The sequence below is a fragment of the Saccopteryx leptura genome, chromosome 3 (assembly GCF_036850995.1).
Source record: "Saccopteryx leptura isolate mSacLep1 chromosome 3, mSacLep1_pri_phased_curated, whole genome shotgun sequence".
NCBI classification, from domain to species: Eukaryota; Metazoa; Chordata; class Mammalia; order Chiroptera; family Emballonuridae; genus Saccopteryx; species Saccopteryx leptura.
Genome location: NC_089505.1, coordinates 309,548,786 through 309,572,167, shown reverse-complemented (window position 1 = coordinate 309,572,167; position 23,382 = coordinate 309,548,786). Strand labels below are relative to the sequence as shown.

The following is a 23,382-nucleotide window of genomic DNA, read 5'->3' as shown; positions in this document are numbered from 1 at the left end:
AAGGTAACCCGGTAACAAAATGATGGTTCTTCAGAAATCAAATTCAAAGTCATGGGAGACTGATCTAAATGACAGAGCATTCAAAATCACAATGAGAAAACTCAGTGAGACCCAAGAAAACTCAGAAAGGCAGTTTCAGTGAACTCGGGAATAAAATTAATGAACAGGAGTACTTTACCAAAGAGATTAAAACAATAAAGAACCAAACTCTGGAGCTGAAGAAGTCAATATATGAGATGAAGAAGGCATTAGCATTGAAAATAAAGACTATGGAAGAGAAGTAATGAATTAAATCATTCATTCTAAACACCCCAACACCTTGCGTTCATTTTGTACAATGTGGAAACCTGCAATATTGAGTTACAAACACTCCACACCATTTTGTCACCCAAACATTTTGAGAACAGACCATGTTTTGAAATTTTTAATACCTTTATTGCATCCAGCGCAGTACTCTGCACACAACAGGAACTCAGATATTGCTTACCACATAACTTCAGCATAAACAGACTAGTTTCAGTATAATTTCTCTTACGATAACTAAAAGGAAAACACATAATTAAAACACCAAGTTACTTCTTCAACAACCATTTACTGATGGCTCAATTTATGCTAGCCCTATGCTGAGCATGAGACGAGCTGCAGGAAACCTGTATCCGTCCCTGTGTCCATGTCTGTTCCCTCCCACCCTGCACCAGTCAGCTCACCCCTAGTATGGTCATTCCCCCATGACCTCTGGAGCCTTCCAAAAGGTATGCGTTGTCTGCAGATCCTTAGCAAGCAAGGAACGGCTCAGACTGTTGTACGTTATCTGTAGAACCTTATGCTTCAAATGTATGCTGACACTGGCATTTAGTACGCACGTTTATTTTAAAAGTTACTGAATGCATAGCAGCTACCAGTCATATTTTCCCAAACAGGGGATACTGATTGGGAGGGGATTTAAACAAAACATTTATACATTTTAAAAGTACAAGTGAAAACATTGTAAACCTCTGATGTGAAAGTTTAAGAAAATAGAAAGCTTTGAGAGCCAAGAAAGCATTTCGGAAAAAGAGGCTATTACAGGATCTTCAAAGAATTACTAGCACCTCTAAACCTGTACGTCAGTTATAAATATATCTCCCAGGTTTGCAAAGGACATAAAATATTTACTTATTTTATAGAGAATCATGAACCATCACATTTACAGAGTACAAATACCAGGAACCAGATTCCTTTTCATTAAGCTAAGGCTTGCCAAAATTTCCAAGGGTTTTCTCAACAACTGAGGAGCTGGGCCTAGAGCCCATGCTCAACAATTCTTTGATGTCTCATGTTTTATCTTTAAATTTCTGATTTTAGATTGAACTGTTTCCTCAAATTTTCTAGAAAATTGACATTCAAGGAATATGTCATATTTTAAAAGCAGAGCTACAGAGAGTGATTCCCACATATATGTAACAAAATAGTTCAAGGGGTTTAGAATATAGATTAGACAGGAAATGGGAGCAACACTGAGGAGTCTCCCCCTGAGAATGGAAATAAGACAGTCCTTTGACTATAAGTAAGAATGGATCAGAGCAAAAGCAATCAGACACAGGCAGATGGAGCCCAGGCCAATTCAAACAAGACAAAGCTGAAGGTACTGACAAAGCTACTGGAAGTGCCAATCAGAAGTTGCTGTGGAGAAGCAGCTACCCGCAGAGAACGTCCAGCATGGTCCACGGGAAGAGGTATGGCTCTCAGGGAGATGGGTGCATGAGGCAGCTTGCTTCCCCTGCTCAGAATCCATGCTCACCAAGTAAATGGCTGATCACACACAATCTGGCTTCCCAAGATCTGCCTAAAGGGAGAGAATTATTGTTATATTTCCCATTGTAAATTTAAATATTAACACTAAAAACATCAGTCACTGTGAACTTTGTTAATGTGTGTTTGCTATGAGATAGATTGTCCGCTCTCCAGGTACTGACACACTAGGTCTATAAAGCCTGTAAAGATCTTTATCAGACTCTGGATGCATCCAATTTGCCAAGGTGGCCAGCTGACTTTCCTCAGGAATACTCAGCTCTGCTAACGTCAGACCTGCTGTACCCACACTGTCCAATACGGTGGCCACTAGCCACCTGGGTATTGGACATTTGAAATGTGGCTAGTACGAATTGAAATGCACTGTAAGTGTAAAATATATAACACATTTCAAAGACTTTGTGCCAATAAAAGAATTAAACATCCTGATTGCTTTTTATAATGACTACATACTGAAATGATAAAGTATATATATATATATATACACACACATATATAAATATATGTATGTGGAATAAATGATATTTTTCCCTTTTTAAGTGTGGCTACTAGTAAATTGAAAATCACTTATGTGGCTCATATATTTCTATTGGATGTCACTCTTCTACATCAATGGCAACATGTTTGATTTTAAAGTCTACACTGCATGCCTTCCAATGAATCGGACTTCGGAAGATACAGAAGAGGTCCAATGGTACTTTTCTCACATTGATATCAATCAAGTAGAATTAATTGGCCATTTCTAAAGTACTTTAAAAAGGCCAATACAAGTAGTACTGTAGTACTTGCAAGAGGTCCTAAGTCTTATGCAATTTCCAACTGTGGGAACAAAAGCCTGTGGGGTCAAGAGGCCCAGGCTCAAAGCTGACCTCTGAGCCAACTACACGAAACCAGGGCTTCAGCCTGCTCACCGGCGAGGTGCAGAGCACCCCACAGGGTTGTGCCTACACCCACCTCTGCCTGAATAATATCTGATGAGTGAGGGCTACAGCCGAGAAGCTACCTAGTATTTCCTAATAATTTAGCATTATGACTTCCAAAGGATTAATTATAAGGTAAATATCAAAGATAAAAATGTGAAAAGATAGGTTTTTATTTATCAAAAGTTAACAGCAACAGGCACATATTAAAATGAGTATGGCAAAGCCTTTTACAAATGGCTTTACACTCAAGCTTTCTCCCAAGAAAATGGCTGTTGCAACAAAGCTGTAAACAATTAATAAACAGTCTTTTACAGTAACAAGAGAAATACAATTGAACTAAAAGAAAGCACTGGTTTCTCTTAAAACTAGATTACAGTTGTGCTTACTATACATAAAACAATTTAAAACAAATTACAAAAGTGGAATGTTTTAAGTTTAAAATTAGTCCTTAGATTTTGCCCTAGAAAACATCTGTTCACATCAAGAGGCCCATCAAAGGGTACTATTTCATTAAAGGGGGGGGACAAAAAACAATGCACTTTTTTCAAATCAAAACAAGAAATTTGGTCACTTAGCTTTGTGCATAGTTTAAGGCAACTGGAGCATCTGTTACAGCTTACCTGCCTTTCCCTCCCCCAAGTGTGGCTGCTCATTATGTCACATTCTAAAATAATAAATAAGAGCTTACATGTCCGATCCTTTCTCACATGGATAAATAGAACACATGCACAGTCAGACATGCACCACATGCTCACAACACACATCCATCCATTCACACACAACATACCTCACTTACTGCAGCGAAAGGGACTTTACACTTCCCCATCCCACTTTATTTCAGATTGGCAAATACCCTGAGCTGATTATGGTGTTTTAAACATTCCACCTTTTCTTGCATGTGCAGGTCAAGTGTACAGTAGTGAAAACAACATGCAATGTCTTCACTGCAGAATCATAATACAGCTAGGACATTGTTCTTCCCTCCCGCCCCAAATTAAAAACTAACAGTTAAAAATACTGCACTGCCAAACAGCACTGGAGGGAAAGCTTGGCGGTACTCTATGATAATGCACAGTTTCCAGTGCAAAAAATAAAACTATAGCAAATGGGAGGCTTTGGTGGCATCCAAAGAAGACAAAGGCAAACCAGGGGGAAGGAGCTGCAGTTTAAAGTTTGATCTTAAAATTCTTAGTGGTTCCTTCACAATTATGCTCCAAGGCAAGTTTAGAACCAGTATTTCAGAGTTGATTTGTAAACATCAAGTCTTGCCAGAGGCAGCAGAGGCTGGGCACTTCACATTTCCGTTTTCTCAGAGAGAACTTAGTGGAAGGTATAGATACGCAAGGTTGCATCGGACTGGTTAAATTCCAAGAGATTTCTGCTGAAAGATTCAGTTCAAGTTTCATGGGTTGAAGAATAAATGCTTTGAGAAACAACGTGGCACACCGCAGAACTTCCTTTGTTACTCTGTCAGGATTCCCTCCCACGGGGCTTGGCAGATTCAAGGTTTCACGTGAGAGCCAAATCCATATTGCTGTATGTTCAAGTCTTATAATTAAAAAGTGGGTTCAAATGTTCTCACAGAGGAAATCTTGGGCATAAATAATGCTGGCACCGTTCACTTGGAAACCCTGACAGTAGGGAGTAGGTTCTCTCACCTCAAGCCCCCATTTCACATTTCTAAAAACCTCCAGCAGGCAGTCTGTCGTACTGACTCTAAGGTTATGATAACCGATTTTCCTGAGGTAATAACTGTGAGTTCAACTCTTCGAATGTGGCTTCAGTGTCCTCACTGCTGGACTGTTCTCTCTGCAGTCCCTTCCAGCTGGCTTTATTCAGCCCCACATGTCCGAGCATTGTCTGGGATAGCCTGGTATTGGAAAACCGGGCCCATTCTGTGAATAAAGGCTCCACTAGGTAAGTCATAAAACCTTAAGGAAATAAGAGAAAAAAGGTATCAACATATGTTCTGAAACTTTATTTTCAAAATGTCTCAAGTCCTATTCCAATATTACCTAAACCTTAAGTTTTCAAAAGATTCTAATGTGAGTAAATTTACACACATCTTCTCTGATGAATCTGTTTCTTAAGTAACTTGAAAGTGAACCAACAAACATATCAAGTCTCTTCTGATGACTGCTCTCAGCTGCACAACCATGTCCTGTTTGAGTGGCCCTGTCACCTCTAAGGGTAACAGGACAGAACACAATTTGAGGGAAACTTCCAATGAGACAGCTGAAGGCTAAAAGGGGGTTTACTCCAGGACTGGGGACCAGGCTTGAACTAAAGGGGACCTGGGGGTGATTTTCCTCTTTATACCCTAGGGCAGTGGTCCCCAACCTTTTTTGGGCCACAGACCAGTTTAATGCCAGAAAATATTCACACGGACCGGCCTTTAGGGTGGGACAGATAACTAACTGTATCACGTGACCGAGACAAGTGTCAAGAGTGACGGATGTAACAGAGGGAATCTGGTCATTTTTTAAAAATAAAACATTGTTCAGACTTAAATATAAATAAAACGGAAATAATGTAAGTTATTTATTCTTTCTCTGCGGACCAGTACCAAGTGGCCCAAGGACCGGTACCCGTCTGCGTCCCGGGGGTTAGGGACCACTGCCCTAAGGGATGGTAATCTTCACACCTGGTTATGATTATAATATGCCATTTTACTTAACTCAGAATTTATAAGCCAAAACTCCTGACAAAAATTATGAGTCTAAAAAGAACAAAGATTAGTTAAATACAATTATTAAGCCCTGAACAGTGGCAAAGTGGATAGTGTCATTCTGGAGTGCTGAGGTTGCTGGCTCGAGCCCCAGTCACCACACATATGAGAAGCAATTAATGGCACAACTAAGTAGAAAGAGTTGATGCTTCTTTCTCCCTCCCTCCCCCTTCTCTCTCTTAAAAAAAAAAAAAGAACATCAAAAGTATACCAGGGTCCTACTTTATAAGTAACTCATATAGTGATCTACCTTAGTTCACAGTCAGAAAAGGCAAAGGAGTACTTTCAGGACTGTTCACATCTTTCTCCAGCACTCATGCACGTGTTAGATAATACCCAGAGTACATCACACAGGGTGAAACAAAGCCAAGAAAATACCTTACCAAAGAAATCCTACATGTTAGGGGAAGTAAATAACATTATCTCCCTAACTTTTGATCTGTGAGGGACCAAGAAAATGTACATTCAATTCTATCACTGCTTGTGTAAACCAGTTTTTAAATTTTCTTCATCTCCAAAACCTTTTCTTTACAGCAAAAGACCATGTTGACCACAGACTACACAAGTTCTGTTCAGCCAACAAATCTCACAGAAATTAAAGCAGTCAGCACCCACTGCTTTTAATTAGAAAAGTCATATATGATCTGATGGTTGAATTTTTTTTAGGTATACAAATTATGAAATCTGAAATAGACAGGATATCAGAAATAAGGCTTTCTCTCATTTTTTCCACCCCCCCCCCTACATTAGCTGAGGACCTACTATGTGCAAGCAGTGTTCTAGGGTGGCTGGGGATAGGGCAGTGACTAAAGCAGAGGAGAGACAAACAGAAAAATGTCACCACAGTGTCAAGCACAGCGGCGTTTTGGCAGCCAACCTCACACCAACATCAGGCTGACCAGCCATCCGAAGCTCTGTTCTTTCTAGGCACCACAGCCGAGGCATGAGCTGGAATTCTGAGCCCAAATGCAGAACCTCGTCATCACAGGTTTTATGCGATTCACCTTACTTGATTCTCGCTCCTTGTTCCAAATGGTTGAGCTCTCTATCCTGCCCCTAACATCTAACAAATTAACTATCACTTTAGGCTCCATGTTAAACTCAAGTTTCTTTTAGATCTTAAGTACCTGATAGAAAGGATCGGCCGGGGCTGTGGACACAGCACGCAGCACCCTCAAAGGGTGGCCTCCGTGCACCGAGCCGCGCTAGCACAGGCACTCTCGCTGGGCTCCACAGCTCCCACCACCCATCAAGTTCCTTGATCTTACCCGTACATGATACTCTTATTTAATGAAACTAGTATTCCTCCCAAAGAAGGAAATTGTATTAATCACGCATGACTTTTACTTACTGACTCTGCTGGCTTTGAGTAATCACTGCTGGCACAGAACTGACTCAGCAGCCACAATGATTCACCCTCAAATAGAATCTTTTCAGTCCCCATTTTATCTGATTTGACACCAGAAAGATCAACACTTGTTAACTTTTGAGGTGAAATCTGAAAGCAAGAACACTAGCAGGACTTGTCTCTAGAGTGGTTGTGAGGAGTCAGTATGTGTCAGCTATCATCACTGACCTTTCCCTGTCCCTCTGATAATCCATTCTAGCACTTTCCAACACCAACAAGACCTATGGACTGTGATGCATAGTTTAAGGCACATAACTTCTTTTCTTTTTTAAATATTGCAATTAAAAAAAACCTTCATTTGCAAGCTCTCCCATTAATCTAGGGAGTTTTGCTGAGGCTTCCGAAGACATCTAAAGAAGCTCGAGTAAGTTTACTGCCCGTCTACCTAGCTTAAACTCATTTCTGCCTGGATTCTATCTGTCTTCTATTGAAGAGCAGTCTACTTGAGAATCAGGGCAGAGCAGATCTATGTCCTGTCTTATCTTCCTGCGAACTGCCCAGCTTTCCTGGCCAGGCTGGGCTCCGGGAGAGCCCCATCCCTGAACCACATGCAGGTCTGGGCCCCACTCCTCCAGCCCCCTTCGTCCTCCCCCCTCATCCCTCCAAAATCAGGTGTCATGCCCACTGTCTTCCATGTTAGGACCCTTGGCAGTTACAATACAAATTGTATTTCTGAGCCCACAGCACAAGCCACACGCTATTACGTGTGGCTTCTCATGCTATTACACCACAACGTTGTGCTACCTTCTGAATTTCCAGAAACTATCTTTCTGAAGTTCCACTATGTTCACTCTCCTTCTCAAAGGCCCTACTTAACATCAGCTACCAACACTACAACCATCCCTGGACACTGTGCTGAGTTACCCATAGTCCCTGCTTCACCCCCACCCCACCCCCGCCGGCCAACCCTCATCAACAAGCTGCGTGGCCTTCAATCACAGCAACTGCACTGCTTTCTCTTCTGGTCGCAGCTCACTCAACACGCAGTTCTGAGCGCCTGCGGCTGCAGGGGCAGTACTGGCCTCAGGGACACAGCACTAAGGCCAAGGAGGACCTGAGAGCTGTGACAGATACGCCAACTGGGAAGGGACTGATGCCTGGACAGAGTAGAAGGTGGCTTCTGGGGGGCAGGACAGAAAAAAGCAGTCTGTCAGGCCCAGGAGCATGGACCCGGGGAACCCCGATGGGCCCAGTGCTCTGGGTAAATGAGAAGTTGTTGTGGGGGGGAGACTGAGGGGACAATCTGAGGCTAGATGTCAAGAAGCCTGTGTAAGATGCAGAATAACGACATGGAACCAAGCAGCGGTGATAAAGGGTCAGCAGCGGCACGGCGGTCACCACTGCATGCTAACATGGCAGTCCCAGAATTACGCAAAAAAGCTTCTACACGACAAATAATGTATTCTTTCAGTTTTAGAAAACAAAGTTATTGTGCCATGCTCTGCAAAAATTATGCTTTTTATAACCTAAAGTCAGATGAGAGTAAGTTATGAGAGCCAAAAGAGCAAAAACAGAGAAATGAAAATTTTAAAAATAGAAATGAGCATAATCTTAGTATTTTATATTTCAGCTGTATATCTCCTTTTCTTGACAAGGTTACAATCAGTGGTGTTTTTCTAACCAGGTGATATCTACATATAGTTACCGATCTGGATGTTGGCAATAGATTCAGTCTGACGATCACAAAGTGGACTCACAGCCAACTGATACTTTTTTTCTATATCTCCTAGAAGTTAAAAAAAAGAAAATTATTAATGTGGAACATACCTATGGGTTAAGTACATATAGTATAACTGAAATCTTCATCTTACTGGTACACTCCTTAGAAAAAGGTAACATACTGAGTCCGCATGCGAGGACAGCCTCTAATTGGTTCTATACGTTACTCACACACAGAAAAGGCTGCCTAGCTGACATTCTACTTTCAAAGGAGGAGGTGAAAACTACTAGGTGTTTTACCTCAAGACTGTAATTCTGTCACTGTTTTAATTTAAATCTTAGATTTCTAAAAGGAAGGTGCATGAAATGAAGATCCTTGATTCCCGGATTTAAATCACAGAACTGTATGTGTTCAGAGGGCTGTGATCTCCACACAGGACAAGGAGCAGGAAGGCCAGGGCAAGCTTTCTATTCAACCTGCTCTATATCCATCCATAAATGCATGCATACACATCTGACGATTTCAAGAAAACGGCTAATTTTCAAAATGGAGGCTCATTATTGGCTATATGTACATCTACTATAAATTCTCCACTGTAAAATTGATACTTAAAAAGATTAAGTATCTACCCTCTAGGACTCCTATAAAGGTCCAAGTTATTTTATCCACATGATGCTAAAGAAATGAACAGATTAATTAGCGTGATGCTAGCACTTGCCTTGATGGAAGAACTCCTCTGTTACTTTCTCACTCCACTGCTTGCTTAATTCCCAGGTCCGACAGGGGTTACAAATATCAGCACATTTCAAAGCCATCTAGCAAGCAAAATATTAAAACTGTGTTAAGAAAAAAGTAAAATTTCAATTGTACTAAGTTTAAATCTACTCTAATAATGGTAAAAGAGCACCTTTAAAAAAATGAAAATATTACAACAGAAAATTCACTTTTTATACTAATTTTATGATTCTATTAGCTCTACCAATCATTTCTGTAGAAATGTTCCATGACTGTGAACCTAATTATATAGTACAGCACAAGGTCTGGATCAACATAAAGCTACAAATATAGTAAATAATCTAATTCCCTAGCATTTTTTTAGACATGAGAACTTATTAAAATAAAATGCTATTAGTTGATGGTACTCTAATCTTGCAAAAATTGTTTTGTTGGCCCTGGCCGGTTGGCTCAGTGGTAGAGCGTCAGCCTGGCGTGCAGGAGTCCCAGGTTCGATTCCCGGCCAGGGCACACAGGAGAAGTGCCCCTCCCCCTCTCCTTCCTCTCTGTCTCTCTCTTCCCCTCCCACAGCCAAGGCTCCACTGGAGCAAAGTTTGCCTGGGCGCTGAGGATGGCTCTGTGGCCTCTGCCTCAGGCACTACAATGGCTCTGATTGCGGCAGAGCGACACCCCAAGATAGGCAGAGCATCGCCCCCTGGTGGACATGCTGGGTGGATCCCGGTCGGGCGCATGCGGGAGTCTGTCTGACTGCCTCCCCGTTTCCAGCTTCGGAAAAATACAAAAAAAAAAAAAAAATTCTGTTAACAATCTCAAGTTTGAACAACAATGCAAAAGCAATGGTGCTCTCCTCGGGAGTGGGCCCTCCCTCTGGGAAGGAGAACCCCACAGCCTTCTCTCAAGATTTAACCACTCGTAACACTACACTAGAGTATTACATTTTTATTCAAATAGTCATGTGATTTACCCTAGAAATAGAATCTTCCCAAGCTCTTTTTTTACCTGTAAAACCAAATGCCTATGCCTGGCATCTTCTAGGCATAAGTCACCTCTATCCAAATGGGACCTAAACAACGACAGATACTCGTTTTGGCGACTGATGTCTGTGGCTAGTATCAAAGCACCTATCTGAGTCTCCATTTGTTTCCTGGAATTAGAACAATATAAAGAGAAATATAAGACTTTCAATTAAACAGTTACTTCTTGATTTTTTCCCCTTAAACTTAACATTCAGAAAGCTTTATACAGCCCTAAGGTATTCTAACTGCCATTCAATTTTAACCTTTGAGAAAAAATGATGCCTTTTAAAAAGAAAAAAAGAATAACACTACCAAAATAAAACTAAAACCAAGAGAATTTATAGAAAAATACCAATATGCAAACATTCCAAAAACAGTGCCTTTATTTTTCCAGCCAAGGTGGAATTATTTGCCTTAAAACAAACAAACATAAGATTGGTATATTTTTTGAGAAAATTCTTTGCTGGGATGTGCTGAGGGTAGACAACTTTGGTTTCTTTTTTGGTGCCTGAGATCATAAAGGCAGAAGGAAGTTTCAAATGGAGGAAAAAAAGCCCATTCAACAACTGACTCCTGTAGACATTTTGACTAAGATGCCTGATTAAATCCTGATGAAATTCCACCAAATGGTTTAAGAAAGTTTAGATTCAACTATATGTGAACAGTTGTATGTTATATAGCTGTATACATATATTCAAAAATCAAACAATTATCTAAATGACTACCAAAATTTTCTGGAAGGTAAAAGGTAACGTGTTAATATAAATAAAGAATACATGATTAAAAAAAACTGTCAAGTCAAATAACAAGAGAAATAAACTTAAAAAAAATTCCTGCCTTTTGCTTCAATGGGCCATAGTAAACATTATCTTTTATATAAAGTCAGTAAAAAGCTATCAATAGATTAAAAGGCCCACATTCTGAATATTACAGAAAAAACCCCCATGGAAACAAAAGAATGCTGTTGTGTAGTATTCCTTGTTTTCAGTTTTTACTTGTATTAAATCTGAGAATTCAGCAGGATTAATCACCAAATGCAAAGCATGATAAAAAGATGATTTCTGTATACAAACACCATATGGTTTAAGCAATTTTTATATTTGGACTCAGCAAAAAACAATTTTACTTACCAGAAGTATTGTCATAACTCCAAATGGTATCCACGAATAAAGATTTTTAAAAATAAAAAATAAAGTCGGCTTTTTTCTTACAGTCATTACACAAAACACTTACGTTTTTAAATCATGAAAGGGAAAAAGGAAAGCATGATAGTAACTTAAACTTTAATTCCCAAACATATTTTTATGCCATATCTTCCTTCTGGAACTACTTGGTTTATAGAACATTTACATGGTTTTCTCAAGTGCATCTTCTCTCTGCGAGGCATTTGTTATTAAAAACTTTTGTTTATTGACAGGGACATGAGGCTTTATTAACAACCGCCATCATACTGGGCTCAGTCATATGAATGCTTTTCATTAAGCTTTTAAATGGCCCGCTTAACATTAAATGACCTATTCTAAGAATTGTGTTTCCTGTTCTTTCCACTCCTTCTTCTGTCCCACAGCTCCGGGAGTGAAACTCCAGGACCGTGCCATTGAGAGTACAAAGCATTCTGTTTACTTCTTACTAGTTTTGAAGTTTCCTAAAAATAGATTTTTAATGAATCTATTCATTGTACAGAATGTCTACTTTCTATCCAATTTATACATATAACTTAAGGTTTTATTTAAATTAGCATACAATGGAAATATAGAATAGTATCTGTATAAATAAGCAGTAAACTGTGACTGAGCTATTGTGTGTTTGGAGTGAATTTTATACTAATCAAATCTATGTGATAATTTTCATAATCACTACAAATATACTAATTATACTATAGAATAGGTTTAAGGTACTAAATTTTTAATATAAATTTGTAAAATAATTTATCCATTAAATTTTAAAAAACCTGAAAATTGTGGAACACCTGAACATAATGTAATTTTTAAAACTTTATGAAATTGTTTTGCCAACTTAATTTTCATAGTTCACAGCAACTGAATTTGTCTGAATTCAGCCTACCTGCTCTCTAATGGCATGTGCGAGAATAAGCCAGATTCTCTCAATAACCCCACTGCAGATCGCCAGTGGTGATTTTCCAGCACTGAGGTATTCTATAAAAAGAAACAGCATATCTGAGTTATTTAAAGTATTGTTTAGGAGTAATATTAATCTGGTTAAAATTCTATCAGAGAATTTGTTAGACATACTTCTTCAAACATGAAACATTTTCATGAATGCAAGACTATAAAATATTGATGATAAAACTATACTAACCTTGTATAAAGTTGCCAAGTAATGGTTAGTTTTAATAAGGAAAGGCTGATTAACACCTGGATGGTCCAGATCATGAGTGGCAGCTGCAATCAAGCTCAGCAAGACATCCCAAGGAGTTACAGAATTGGCAAGCTAAAGATGACAAAATAATTAGACATACCTGAAATAAACTCTGTACCATTAAATAGTTTCAAATTAGCCCCAAATGGCAGTGTTGACAGTGCTCTCCCTTTCCTATTCATTAAGGCCACCAAAGTGCCTGTGGGGTGCTGGCCTCATCACGACACAGGTTGGGCAGATATGACAGTGCGCCTGCCCACATGGGCTTTACGGAGCTTGTCCTTACACTGTTTCCTTGTAAGCAAGAGTAATTAAAATGGCAGTTAAGTATAAACCATCTTTTTGTGAAAGAATGGTTTTAATACAGTAAATACAGGTTAGTGTATTTTTATTACCATAGCCATTACCAAACAGAGAAAAACCTCTGAGCTTTTAAAACATTTTTTTATTTTAAGAACCCTACATAAGATTTACGCTCTTCACAGATTTTTAAGGGTGCGATACAGTAGAAGACCTGTGAGGGCACTTATTTATCAAATTATTTACTGAATTTTAATTAAGAATCTAAAATGCAAGAGGTCCTAATGTGTAAGGAGGCTACTGAGTAATTGTGGAGCAGAAACCTGTGTCATGTCTTGTAACAAAACCCTCTCCCAATAGATTCAGAACAGCACACACAATGTATTCATATTAGAAAAAGCAATCTCCTAAACTAACAATTATACTTTATTCCCAATAATTACTACTAATCTTACTTGATACAATTAAATGACCATAGCGAAAGTTTCTTACCTGACATTTTCAATGATAAAAAATGATCACCTTCCTACAGATATCTGCTTTTCACGAGTCATTTTTCAATACCTGGCCAGCTTCTTCTCATCTTCTAAGGCCCATCTCCACTGAGCACCCCCACTCCTTGTTCTCTGCCTGCAGCCCCACCCCCAGCGATGGCTGGTTGGTGTTCCTACAGCACTTCACATGTCCAGCCATAATAAAAGTCAGCAGAACATACTTTTATTTAGGTAACGATAGGTCACTGCTCTCTAAATTTTATGATCCTAGCAGTTAACAAAATTTGGGCAGGCATCACCAAGATCAATACACTTACTTATAGATTATGATATGGAACACATAAGCACATTATAAAACAAAGCCAAAAACTGAAAATTTAAAAACTGAGATAAATTTCAATTCAAATTTTAATATTTTCTTTCTTTGCCAGAATGAATCTTTTTCTTTTCACTTTTTTTTTTGACAGAGACAGAGAGGAACAGACAGACAGGAAAGGAGAAAGAAGAGAAGCATCAGTTCTTTGTGCGGCTCCTTAGTTGTTCACTGATTGATTTCTCGTATGTGCCTTGATGGTGGGGGGCTACAGCAGAGTGAGTGCCCCCTTGCTCAAGCCAGTGATTTTGGGCTCAAGCCAGTGACCTTGAGCTTCAAGATAGTGTGACCTTTGGGCTCAAGCCAGAAACCATGGGATCATGTCTATGATCCCACGCTCAAGCCAGCGACCCTGCGCTCAAGCCAGCAACCTCAGAGTTTTGAACCTGGGTCCTCCGTGTCCCAGTTCAACGCTCTATCCATTGTGCCACTGCCTGGTCAGGCTAGAAGAAATCTTTTTCTATACCTTGTGTCAAGCTGATCTCAGTCTGCGGAAAAAAGATCACCAAGGGCTTGAATCCCGTGGATAACTGGGAACTGTAAGCTTTTTGAAGACAGAATATTTACAATTTACTTTTGTGTTGCCTATAACTGGCATACGGTAAGTTCAATGAATGGGGAGAAGTAGGTGAAGAAAATTATTTCCTCTTCAAATCTGTGAAAGCATTTAAAAAATACAGATTTTTAAACCACTGCTTACCAATCAAGAGGAATAGAAGGCACACTATACAAGCATCCAGCACATAAAGCAACCTCCCCTCTCCAACACCAAAACGTGGGACATGGCTGTGGATCGCTTATGAACAAGTAACTTATTAAGTAATATGCGAAAGTGTTATATTCTTGTGAAACTAAAAGAGAGGACAAGTGACAGAAGAACAGACATGTACCACCCTGGGAGAATCAAATTAGACTAAAAACAATGTAGGATTACATGTGACATCAAACAATCTCAGGAAGATTAAAGAGTAAATCATTACAAAACAAATGAATTTTTAAAAATTCTGTGAAGGGAAAGTAAGTTCTAAGTTTTATTTCTCTCCTATATTTCAGACCCTTACCCAACTCCAGTCTATTAGACAGATATCCATTTGGATCCTGCACAAAAACATTTAACTGCACGTATTCAAAACGAAGTCACCATCTCTATCAGCCCTACCCCCAAAAACTTGCTCCTTTTCCTGCTTCTCTCACCAGACTTCCACCTTCTATTCAACTGCCCAAGGCAGTCTTCCCCGACTCCTCTCCCTGCTTCCTTCCCGCAAATGCACGGGGACACCAAATCCCAAGAGATCTTACAAATCATCCACATCTTTCCTTCCCCAAAACTGTGCCCTGCTGAGGCCACCATGCTCTTTCAAGAAGCACTGAGCTGGCTCCTGACCAGTGCTCGTGTTCCTGCTCTTGTCTGCTCGGTCTTTACACAGAGCCAGCACAGACTTCCCTTCCATGGCTCCCTATTTGCTCACCAAGCAGACCGGTCTGTCCCTGCCCTCAAAGAGCTCAGTCTAAATGCCAAGCACCCTGACAGCGCACATGGTTTCGGGGCAGCTGGCCCGCGCCTGGACTGCTCCAGCTGGTCTCAACAATCACCCAGCTCTCACGCTGCTATACTCATGGGTCTAGCCATATTTGGAAACCAGATGCAGATAGATCTCATTCCTATGAAGGAAACTTCTGATTTTGAGTCAAATCACTAGCTTAGGGAAAAGTATTTGACAGTAAAGCAAAGCAATTTTCTCAGGATTTTCACCTGCTGTTAATGCCAGCACTTACCTTAGGTTCTGTTAAGTAACAGTGCATGGCCTGAGTCACGTCTGCAGCATGGACTGCATTGTGGTAAGGGTTTTGACTGTGGTAATCTTCTTGAATCATAACTGCAACACAGGAAAGAGAGCCCAATTTAACTGTAAAGGGGAGGCACGTACAAGCACCGAACTGATTGTCACAGCTCTCCATTTACACTTTCCTGTGTCTGTCCGCTAACTGGGATTTCAATTTAGAGACGATAATCACCCTGACCCACATGTGTGCTTAAACTCAAGCAGAGGTCTCAAACTCGCGGCCCGCCGAACAATTTTTTGCGGCCCGCAGACTAATCCACGAACTACAGTTTCTGGTCATTTTGTGACACTGAAAAGTGTTGCGTAACAGTTGCCTTTTGTAGACCTAGTGCGGCCCGCCTAACGGCTGTGATCTTGCTCTGCGGCCCACATGCTGAGTTGAGTTTTGAGACCCCTGGCTTAAAGAATCAAAACCATTGTGACTCCTAACTTGTTTGAAACTTCTAAATGAGAGGGTATTTATGTCAAAATTATAAAATATTTTTTCTTCTTCTCTTTTAAAATATGAATCTATTAAAGTGAGAGAGCAAAAGAGTCTTCCCGTTTAATAAAAACAACCCTGGCTGGATGGCTCAGTTGGTTAGAGCACATCCTGAAGCACAGAGGCTGTGAGTGTGATCCCCGGTCAGGGCACATACAGGGACAGACTGATGTTCCTGCTCTGTCTCCCTTCCTCTCTCTAAAATCAATTAAATAAACATTAAAAACAAAGAAAGAAAAGTCTTAAAAACAAAACAAAACAGTACAATTTATTCAACAAATATGTATTATGCCAGGCACTACTGTATTTTAGATGGTACTAGAAATTCATCAGTGACAAAAATCTTGATGACACTAACACAGTCTATACCTTGGGGTCCATGAAAATGACCCTATGAGTGCGTCATCAGTGAGGTCAATTCTGGATGTGGAATGCCTTTTTCTGTTTGCAGGGATGGATCTCCTGTTAATTCTTTCTTTTTCGCTCCAGTCCATTATGCTCTCATGAACAAGGAGACTAGGATTAGAGGGGGAGCTGTCCGGACCTGCATTATGTTCCCAACAGTATGACCCTCCAAAACCTAGAGGTCTCCTAGTAAAGCGAGCCAGCCCCGCGGTGGGGAACTGCAGTCCATCGGGGAGAGGGGAAGAGGTCTGGAGTTCAGTATTTACTTTGATCCCATTGTTTAAATAAAACAGCTTTGGAAATACTCTTGTAATATCTATTTTTGTATGTGTTCTATAATTTATTAGTACATACAGTATTACAAGCATATAATTTATAAATATATAAATGTTCATTAAAAGTCTCTAAAAAATGCTAGGTCATAAATTTATCTTAGTTTGATATTTAAGAGAAAGAATCCTCATGCTACCAATTTTATCCTAACACACTTCTTTATTCAGTAAAAAACTAACTTTTCTCCTAGCTGAGCAGTCTTAAGTATATATCACCCTATACATTTAAACACATTCATAACAATCTTTTAAGTTTATGTCAAAATAGGAGACCTAAGTGCAATGTGTGCAAACTTTTAAAGTTTGAGCCTTCAAAAATTTAGAAAAGGACAGAGATTGTATCACCTTTGTCAGAAAGCTGAGGCCATGTAAGAGCTGACTATGAAGCAGCCCTGCCCCGTCCCCACACTCACTCGCCCTGTCCCCCCCACTCACACTCGCTCTGTCCCCACGCTCACACCCGATGTCCCCACGCTCACACCAGCCTGTCCCCCCGCCAACAATCGCCCTGTCCCCCCCACTCACACTCGCCCTGTCCCCATGCTCACACCTGCCTATCCCCACGCTCACACTCATCCTGTCCCCCCACTCACACTCGCCCATCCCCACGCTCACACCCTATGTCCCCATGCTCACACTTGCCCTGTCCCCACGCTCACACCCAATGTCCCCACGCTCACACCCGCCTATCCCCACACTCACACCCGATGTCCCCACGCTCACACTCACCCTGTCCCCACGCTCACACCCGCCTATCCCCACGCTCACACCCGCCGCCTATCCCCATGCTCACACCCGATGTCCCCACACTCACACCGGGGGCTCTGAGCCTCTGCTGTGCCCTCACCTGCATGCAGCTCATTTCCACCTAACCTGCTCTGGCTGGTTAGGTGGAAAGTGAAGGTGAGAAGTGAAGGGGGCCAGGGCTGAGCCCAGGGATCCAGGCTTACTGACTCTCTCTTAGAAACTGGTCACTGCTCTTTCAACAAACTTAGCTTATTTTAAAATAAACATTTCTTTCTTTTTTGTTTTTAATGTGACTCTTATTATGATGCCAAACTCCTCTGCCTTCTTTTAACTTAATAGGAGACCAAGTAGAGTTGAGCCAGATCAGGACATGCATCCCAGCTGAGGTCCCAGCCGAGGCCTGCAGTCACTGTGCAGCTCACCGGCTGTCACCTGCAGGTGCACGGACCAGCCCAGTAGCAGTAGCAGCAGCGACGGCCCCATACACCCAGAGCTAAATAAGTGGGTGTTGTTTTAAGCCACGAAATTTGGAGTGGTTTGTTTTAGAGCATTAGCTAACCAACACCAAAAATTTTTAAGTTCTTATATAAATCTTAGTACTGCTAAATGGGTTAGAATCACTTACCTAAAAATCTACGAAGTTTCATCATATCTAAATGGAAGTACTCAATTAATCCATGAAGACTGAATAAATGAACCGTTAAACTTACTAGACTATTTCCTAAAAAGAAAAAAGAGAGAAAGAGAGAAAGAACAATTAGTAACTAGCATACTTGCGTTGTTTTTCCAAATATGGATTTTAAATATAAATGAAGAGTACTAATTCCTACTTTTTGTCTAAAATTTACATCTTATTAGGCCAGTTATGAACTTCAAATATCACATCTTTTTTCCATTATAAGAAAAAAACATTTTTGTTTCATTTTTCCACAACCAAATAACTGAAAGATAAACATTTTTGAATAGACTTTCTTAAAAAAAGACACCAAAATGATTAGGGTCAATAGAAAACTTTGAACACTGTCCCACACTAAGTATAAGTCAACTCCCAAAAGCACTAGAACATGGCTGCACTTAATCCCTTCCTACGCATCACCTCTGCCACCTGCGATAGCTAAACAGGGATGTCCCAGAGCACTGCCTTGGCCACAACCTTGCTAGGTGGAGGCTGTTTATTCTAAACACACAGGGCTAGGAGGAGGGTCAATGAGTCCTGCCTTCAGGATCAAAACTCTAAACTCGACCCTGCCTCTCCCACAGTTTACTAGGAAAATCTGAGGGTTGCTAAAGAGGGGAGGGGATCACAGAACTAGGCAGAATTCTGTCACTACGAATTTACTGACAATAGTATCTAGCAATCATTTTTCTAGTGAAACAGTTCTCTCAATTTTCAAAATGCCTATTTTCAAACTTTCTCTACTAAATTTCAATATTTGCACATCCTATTCACCCCCTTATCCTTTTTTTTCTTTTGACAGAGACAGAGAGAGGGACAGAGAGGGACCGATAGGGACAGACAGGAAGGGAGAGAAATGAAAAGCATCAGTTCTTCATTGTGGCACCTTAGTTGTTCATTAATTGTTCTCTCATATGTGCCTTGACCCGAAGGGGTGGCTACAGCAGAGAGAGTGACCCCTTGCTCAAGACAGCAACTTTGGGCTTCAAGCCAGTGACCTTTGGGCTCAAGCCAGCAACCATGGGGTCATGTTTATGATCCCGTGCTCAAGCTGGTAACCTCGGGGTTTTGAAGCTTGGTCCCCTGTGTCCCAGTCCGACAATTTATCCACTGTGCCATCGCCTGGTCAGGCCACCCCCTCACCCTCAACAACCTCATACTTCACAGAAAAAAATTCAAGCATTCAACTTCCCTTTCTTTCAAAAGCCAATCCCGCTACCTCTCCACAGCTTCTCAGGAACCTTCCTTGGCCTATCACATCCATCTACGAATGTCACACCACCACCCACAGTGCCACTGAATCAAACTGCCCCTCCCTCCTCCTGCCCTATACTGTCCCGATAAGATCAACACTCAGACATACTCCAGATTCTCTTATCTTTGAAAGAATCATCTCCGAGTCCCCTGCCCTTCCAGCGGCCAGGCTCTCTGCCGCTACAGAGCTGATGGTCCTAGAAATGCTGCGACCTGCAATGGGAGCTGTCTCCATCCTCAGCTTCCACTGCTTTCTCAGTGACACCTGGAGTCACACCAAGTGCAGACATTAAATTGGAAAAAAACTATCCTTTTTATAACGTTTAGTTTTTTCTTTCCAAGATAAAACTCTCTCCATTTGTTTATATCTTCTATTATACTTTCTCAACGTTTTGAAGATTTCCTCCATAGAACCCATATGTTATATTATTTTAACCATTAAATAGACTAGGTGTTGTAGAGGGGTATGAGCTCATAATTACTGCCAACGTTCAGACAATAACAAACACACTTTTAGTATTCTCTAAGAAAATCTATAAATCTCACAAAAATTAATAAAAGACGTAATTAGTCCCAAATTGGCAAGTTTTAGTAATATTTATGAAGGGTTATAAAAGACTACTGGGATGCCTGACCTGTCGTGGTGCAGTGGATAAAGCATCGACCTAGAAATGCTGAGGTCGCCGGTTCGAAACCCTGGGCTTGCCTGGTCAAGGCACATATGGGAGTTGATGCTTCCAGCTCCTCCCCCCCTTCTCTCCTCTCTCTCTCTCTCTCTCTCCTTTCTAAAATGAATAAATTAAAAAAAAATTTAAAAATTAAATAAATAAAAGACTACTGGGCTGAACTCATTCTCTAAAACTGCCTGAACAACTGTCAACAGAAGCCCATGGCTGAGGAAAAAAGTAAATTAATGGGAAGAATAATTGCATGGGCAACACTTTAAAGAATGTGATGCCTAAAAGAAATTTTATTTATTCATTTTTAGACAGGAGAGAGAGAGAGATCCCCTCCCCCAGCCAAGGCTCCACTGGAGCACATTTGGCCTGGGCATTGTGGATGGCTCCATGGCCTCTGCTTGCAATGGAGCAATGCCTCAGATGGGCAGAGTATCGCCCCCTGGTGTGCATGCTGGGTGGATCCCAGTCAGGCACATGCAGGGAGTCTGACTCCACACTTCTCACTTCAAGGGGGGGGGGGAACAGATACATGCACCTCAATGTTCATTTTGACATTATTTACAATAGCCAAGAAATGGAAGCAACTTAAGTATCTATCTATGGCTAGATGAATGGATTAAGAAAATGTGATATTTATGTGTATGGAATACTGTTGAAATAATATGAAAAGTGGAATATTATTCAGACATAAAAAAGAAAATCTTGATTTATTCATGATAGCCGTTCTAACAGATGTAAGGGGATATCTCACTGTGGTTTTAATTTGCATCTCTCTGATGATTAGTGACATTGAGCATCTTTTCCTGTCTATTGCCCACCAGCATGTCCTCTTGGAGAAAAGTCTATTCCTTTGTCCACTTTTTAAATAGGACTGTTCATCTATTTGGTGATGAGTGTTAGAAATTCTTTATAAATTTCGGATATTAGCTCCTTATCAGACATATCATTGGAGAATATGTTCTTTCATTAACTGGGTTGTCTTTTCATTTTGTTGATAGTTTCCTTTGTTGCGTAAAAATTTTTTAGTTTGATGTAGTCCCATTTGTTTTTGTTGTTTTCCTTGCCCAAGGAGATATCAGAGAAAATTACTATGAGAAATGCCCGAGATTTTACTGCCTATGTTTTCTATAAGATTTTTACAATTTTGAATTTAATATTTAAATCTTCTAATACATTTTTAGTTTATTCTTCTGTATGGTGTAAGAAGGTGGTCTAGTTTCATTTTTTTACACCTATCTGTCCAATTTTCCCATCATTTATAGAATAGACTATCTTTACCCCATTTTAATGTTCTTGCCTCCTTTGTCAAATATTAATTGACCATAAAAGCATGGGTTTATTTCTGGTCTCTCTGTTCTGTTCCACTGATCTAATGTCAGCAAACAAGAAGTGTTGGTGAGGACGTGGAGAAAAGGAAACCCTCATGAACTGTAGGTGGGAATGCAGACTGGTGCAGCCACTATGGAAAGCAGTATGGAGTCATCTCAAAAAATTTAAAATGAACTGCCTTATGACCCAGCAATTCTACTTCTGGGGCTACAGCCTAAAAAACCCAAAACACTAATTTGAAAGAATATAAGCACGCCTATGTTCACTGCAGTGTTATTTATAGCAGCCCAAGTGCCGAGCAGTGGATGAATGGATAAAAAAGCTGTGGTACAGCTATGGTAGATTTATACAGTGGAATACTACTTGATTATAAAAAAAGAAGGAAATCTTACCTTTTGCAACAGCATGGATGGAACTGGAGAGTTTTATGCTAAGTGAAATATGTCAGTTCAGAGAAAGACAAGTATGATATGATTGCACTTATATGTGGAATCTAATGAACAAAATAAACTAACAAAATAGAAACAGACTCATAGATAGATAACAAACTGACAACTGTCAGAGGAAAACGGGGTTGGGAACTGAGTGAAAAAGGTGAAGAAATTAAGCAACCCCCCCCAAAACTAAAAACACCTCATAGACACAGACAATATTATAGTAATTACTAGAGGGAAAGGGGGAGGCAGAGAAGGGTAAGGGGGATAAATGGTGATGGAAAGAGACTTGGCTTGAGTGGTGAACACACAATATACAGATGATGTGCGTATTATAGAACTGTAGACCTGAAACCTGTGTGATTTTATTAACTACTGTCACCCCAATAAATTCAGTAAAAAATAAAATAAAAATAAAATAGAAAGGTAATCTTGCCATTTGCAATAACATGGACGGACTTTAAGAGCATGCTAAGTGAAGTAAGTCAGAGAAAGACAAATGCCATATACTATCATTTATATGTGCAATCTAAAAACAGAAACAAAAGCTGAACTCATTCATACAAAAAACAGGTTGTGCTGGTCAGAGGCAGGGTTGGGGGTTGACAAAATGGATGATGGGGTCAAAAGGTACAAATTTCCAGTTGTAAAATAAATAAATAAATAAGTCCTGGGATGTAATGTACAGCATGGTGACTATAATTAGTACTGCATTATATATATTAGAAAGCTGCTAAGAGAATCAATTTTAAAAGTTCCTGTCACAAGAAAAAAAATTTGTAACAATGTAACTAGACTTATTGTGATCTTTACATTGTATACCTGACGCTAATATAATGTTATATGTCAATAATACCTCAATTTAAAAAAATGTATATTCATTCTGTATATTTAGGTTATGGCAAGGTTCTCCCAAAATCATTTTCCTAACCTACTGACACAAATTACCAATTTCCAGGGTTTCAGGAGAGCTGCAGCCTCAGGTAAACACCCTCCTCTGGAATTCAGGCACACTGCAGTGACACACGTGAAATGGCTTCCACGAAGAACATTACAGGATCTGACAAGAATCACCTATTACACCGCACTACCCATATCAAATTGAAAGACTGCATGTAACATTTTTTTCTCATTTTTGGTTCATAAGATACCACTATTTTAATTCCAGTGAATAAGAACACAAATCAATGACACATTTCAGAACAAGTGATGCTTAGTTGATGTGTTAAACAAGAAACAGATACAGAAGAACTTGTGTTATATAAAAATGGAAACAAATACTTTCTTGGGAAAAAACTGTACTTATAAAAAAAGCTACCCACATAAAAACGCAGCAAAGGATAGACCTACCAAAGGCACAGAGGCCCCTGACAGTGTCTAGAATGTGATTCAG

The 23,382-nt window shown here is 40.1% G+C and overlaps 1 protein-coding gene across 7 annotated transcripts in view; it reads right to left on the bottom strand.

Annotated features, from left to right (window-relative positions):
- Positions 1-260: 260 nt before the first annotated feature.
- The window catches only part of PDE7A (phosphodiesterase 7A), a 110,240-nt gene continuing 87,118 nt past the window's right edge, over positions 261-23,382 (bottom strand). For 3 of the 7 annotated variants that reach the window (XM_066378962.1, XM_066378959.1, XM_066378960.1), the window contains exons 6-13: positions 18,242-18,337; positions 15,584-15,684; positions 12,581-12,712; positions 12,326-12,417; positions 10,245-10,389; positions 9,229-9,325; positions 8,496-8,576; positions 2,866-4,645 (exon numbers count right to left, since the gene is read on the bottom strand). In XM_066378962.1, coding sequence (XP_066235059.1) covers positions 4,437-4,645; positions 8,496-8,576; positions 9,229-9,325; positions 10,245-10,389; positions 12,326-12,417; positions 12,581-12,712; positions 15,584-15,684; positions 18,242-18,337 — 953 coding nt within the window. In that variant the 3' untranslated portion in view covers positions 2,866-4,436. Of the gene's footprint in view, positions 1,826-2,865; positions 4,646-8,495; positions 8,577-9,224; positions 9,326-10,244; positions 10,390-12,325; positions 12,418-12,580; positions 12,713-15,583; positions 15,685-18,241; positions 18,338-23,382 lie in introns of those variants that run through there. The other 4 variants (XR_010750481.1, XR_010750480.1, XM_066378961.1 and 1 more) reach the window with 4 other exon arrangements.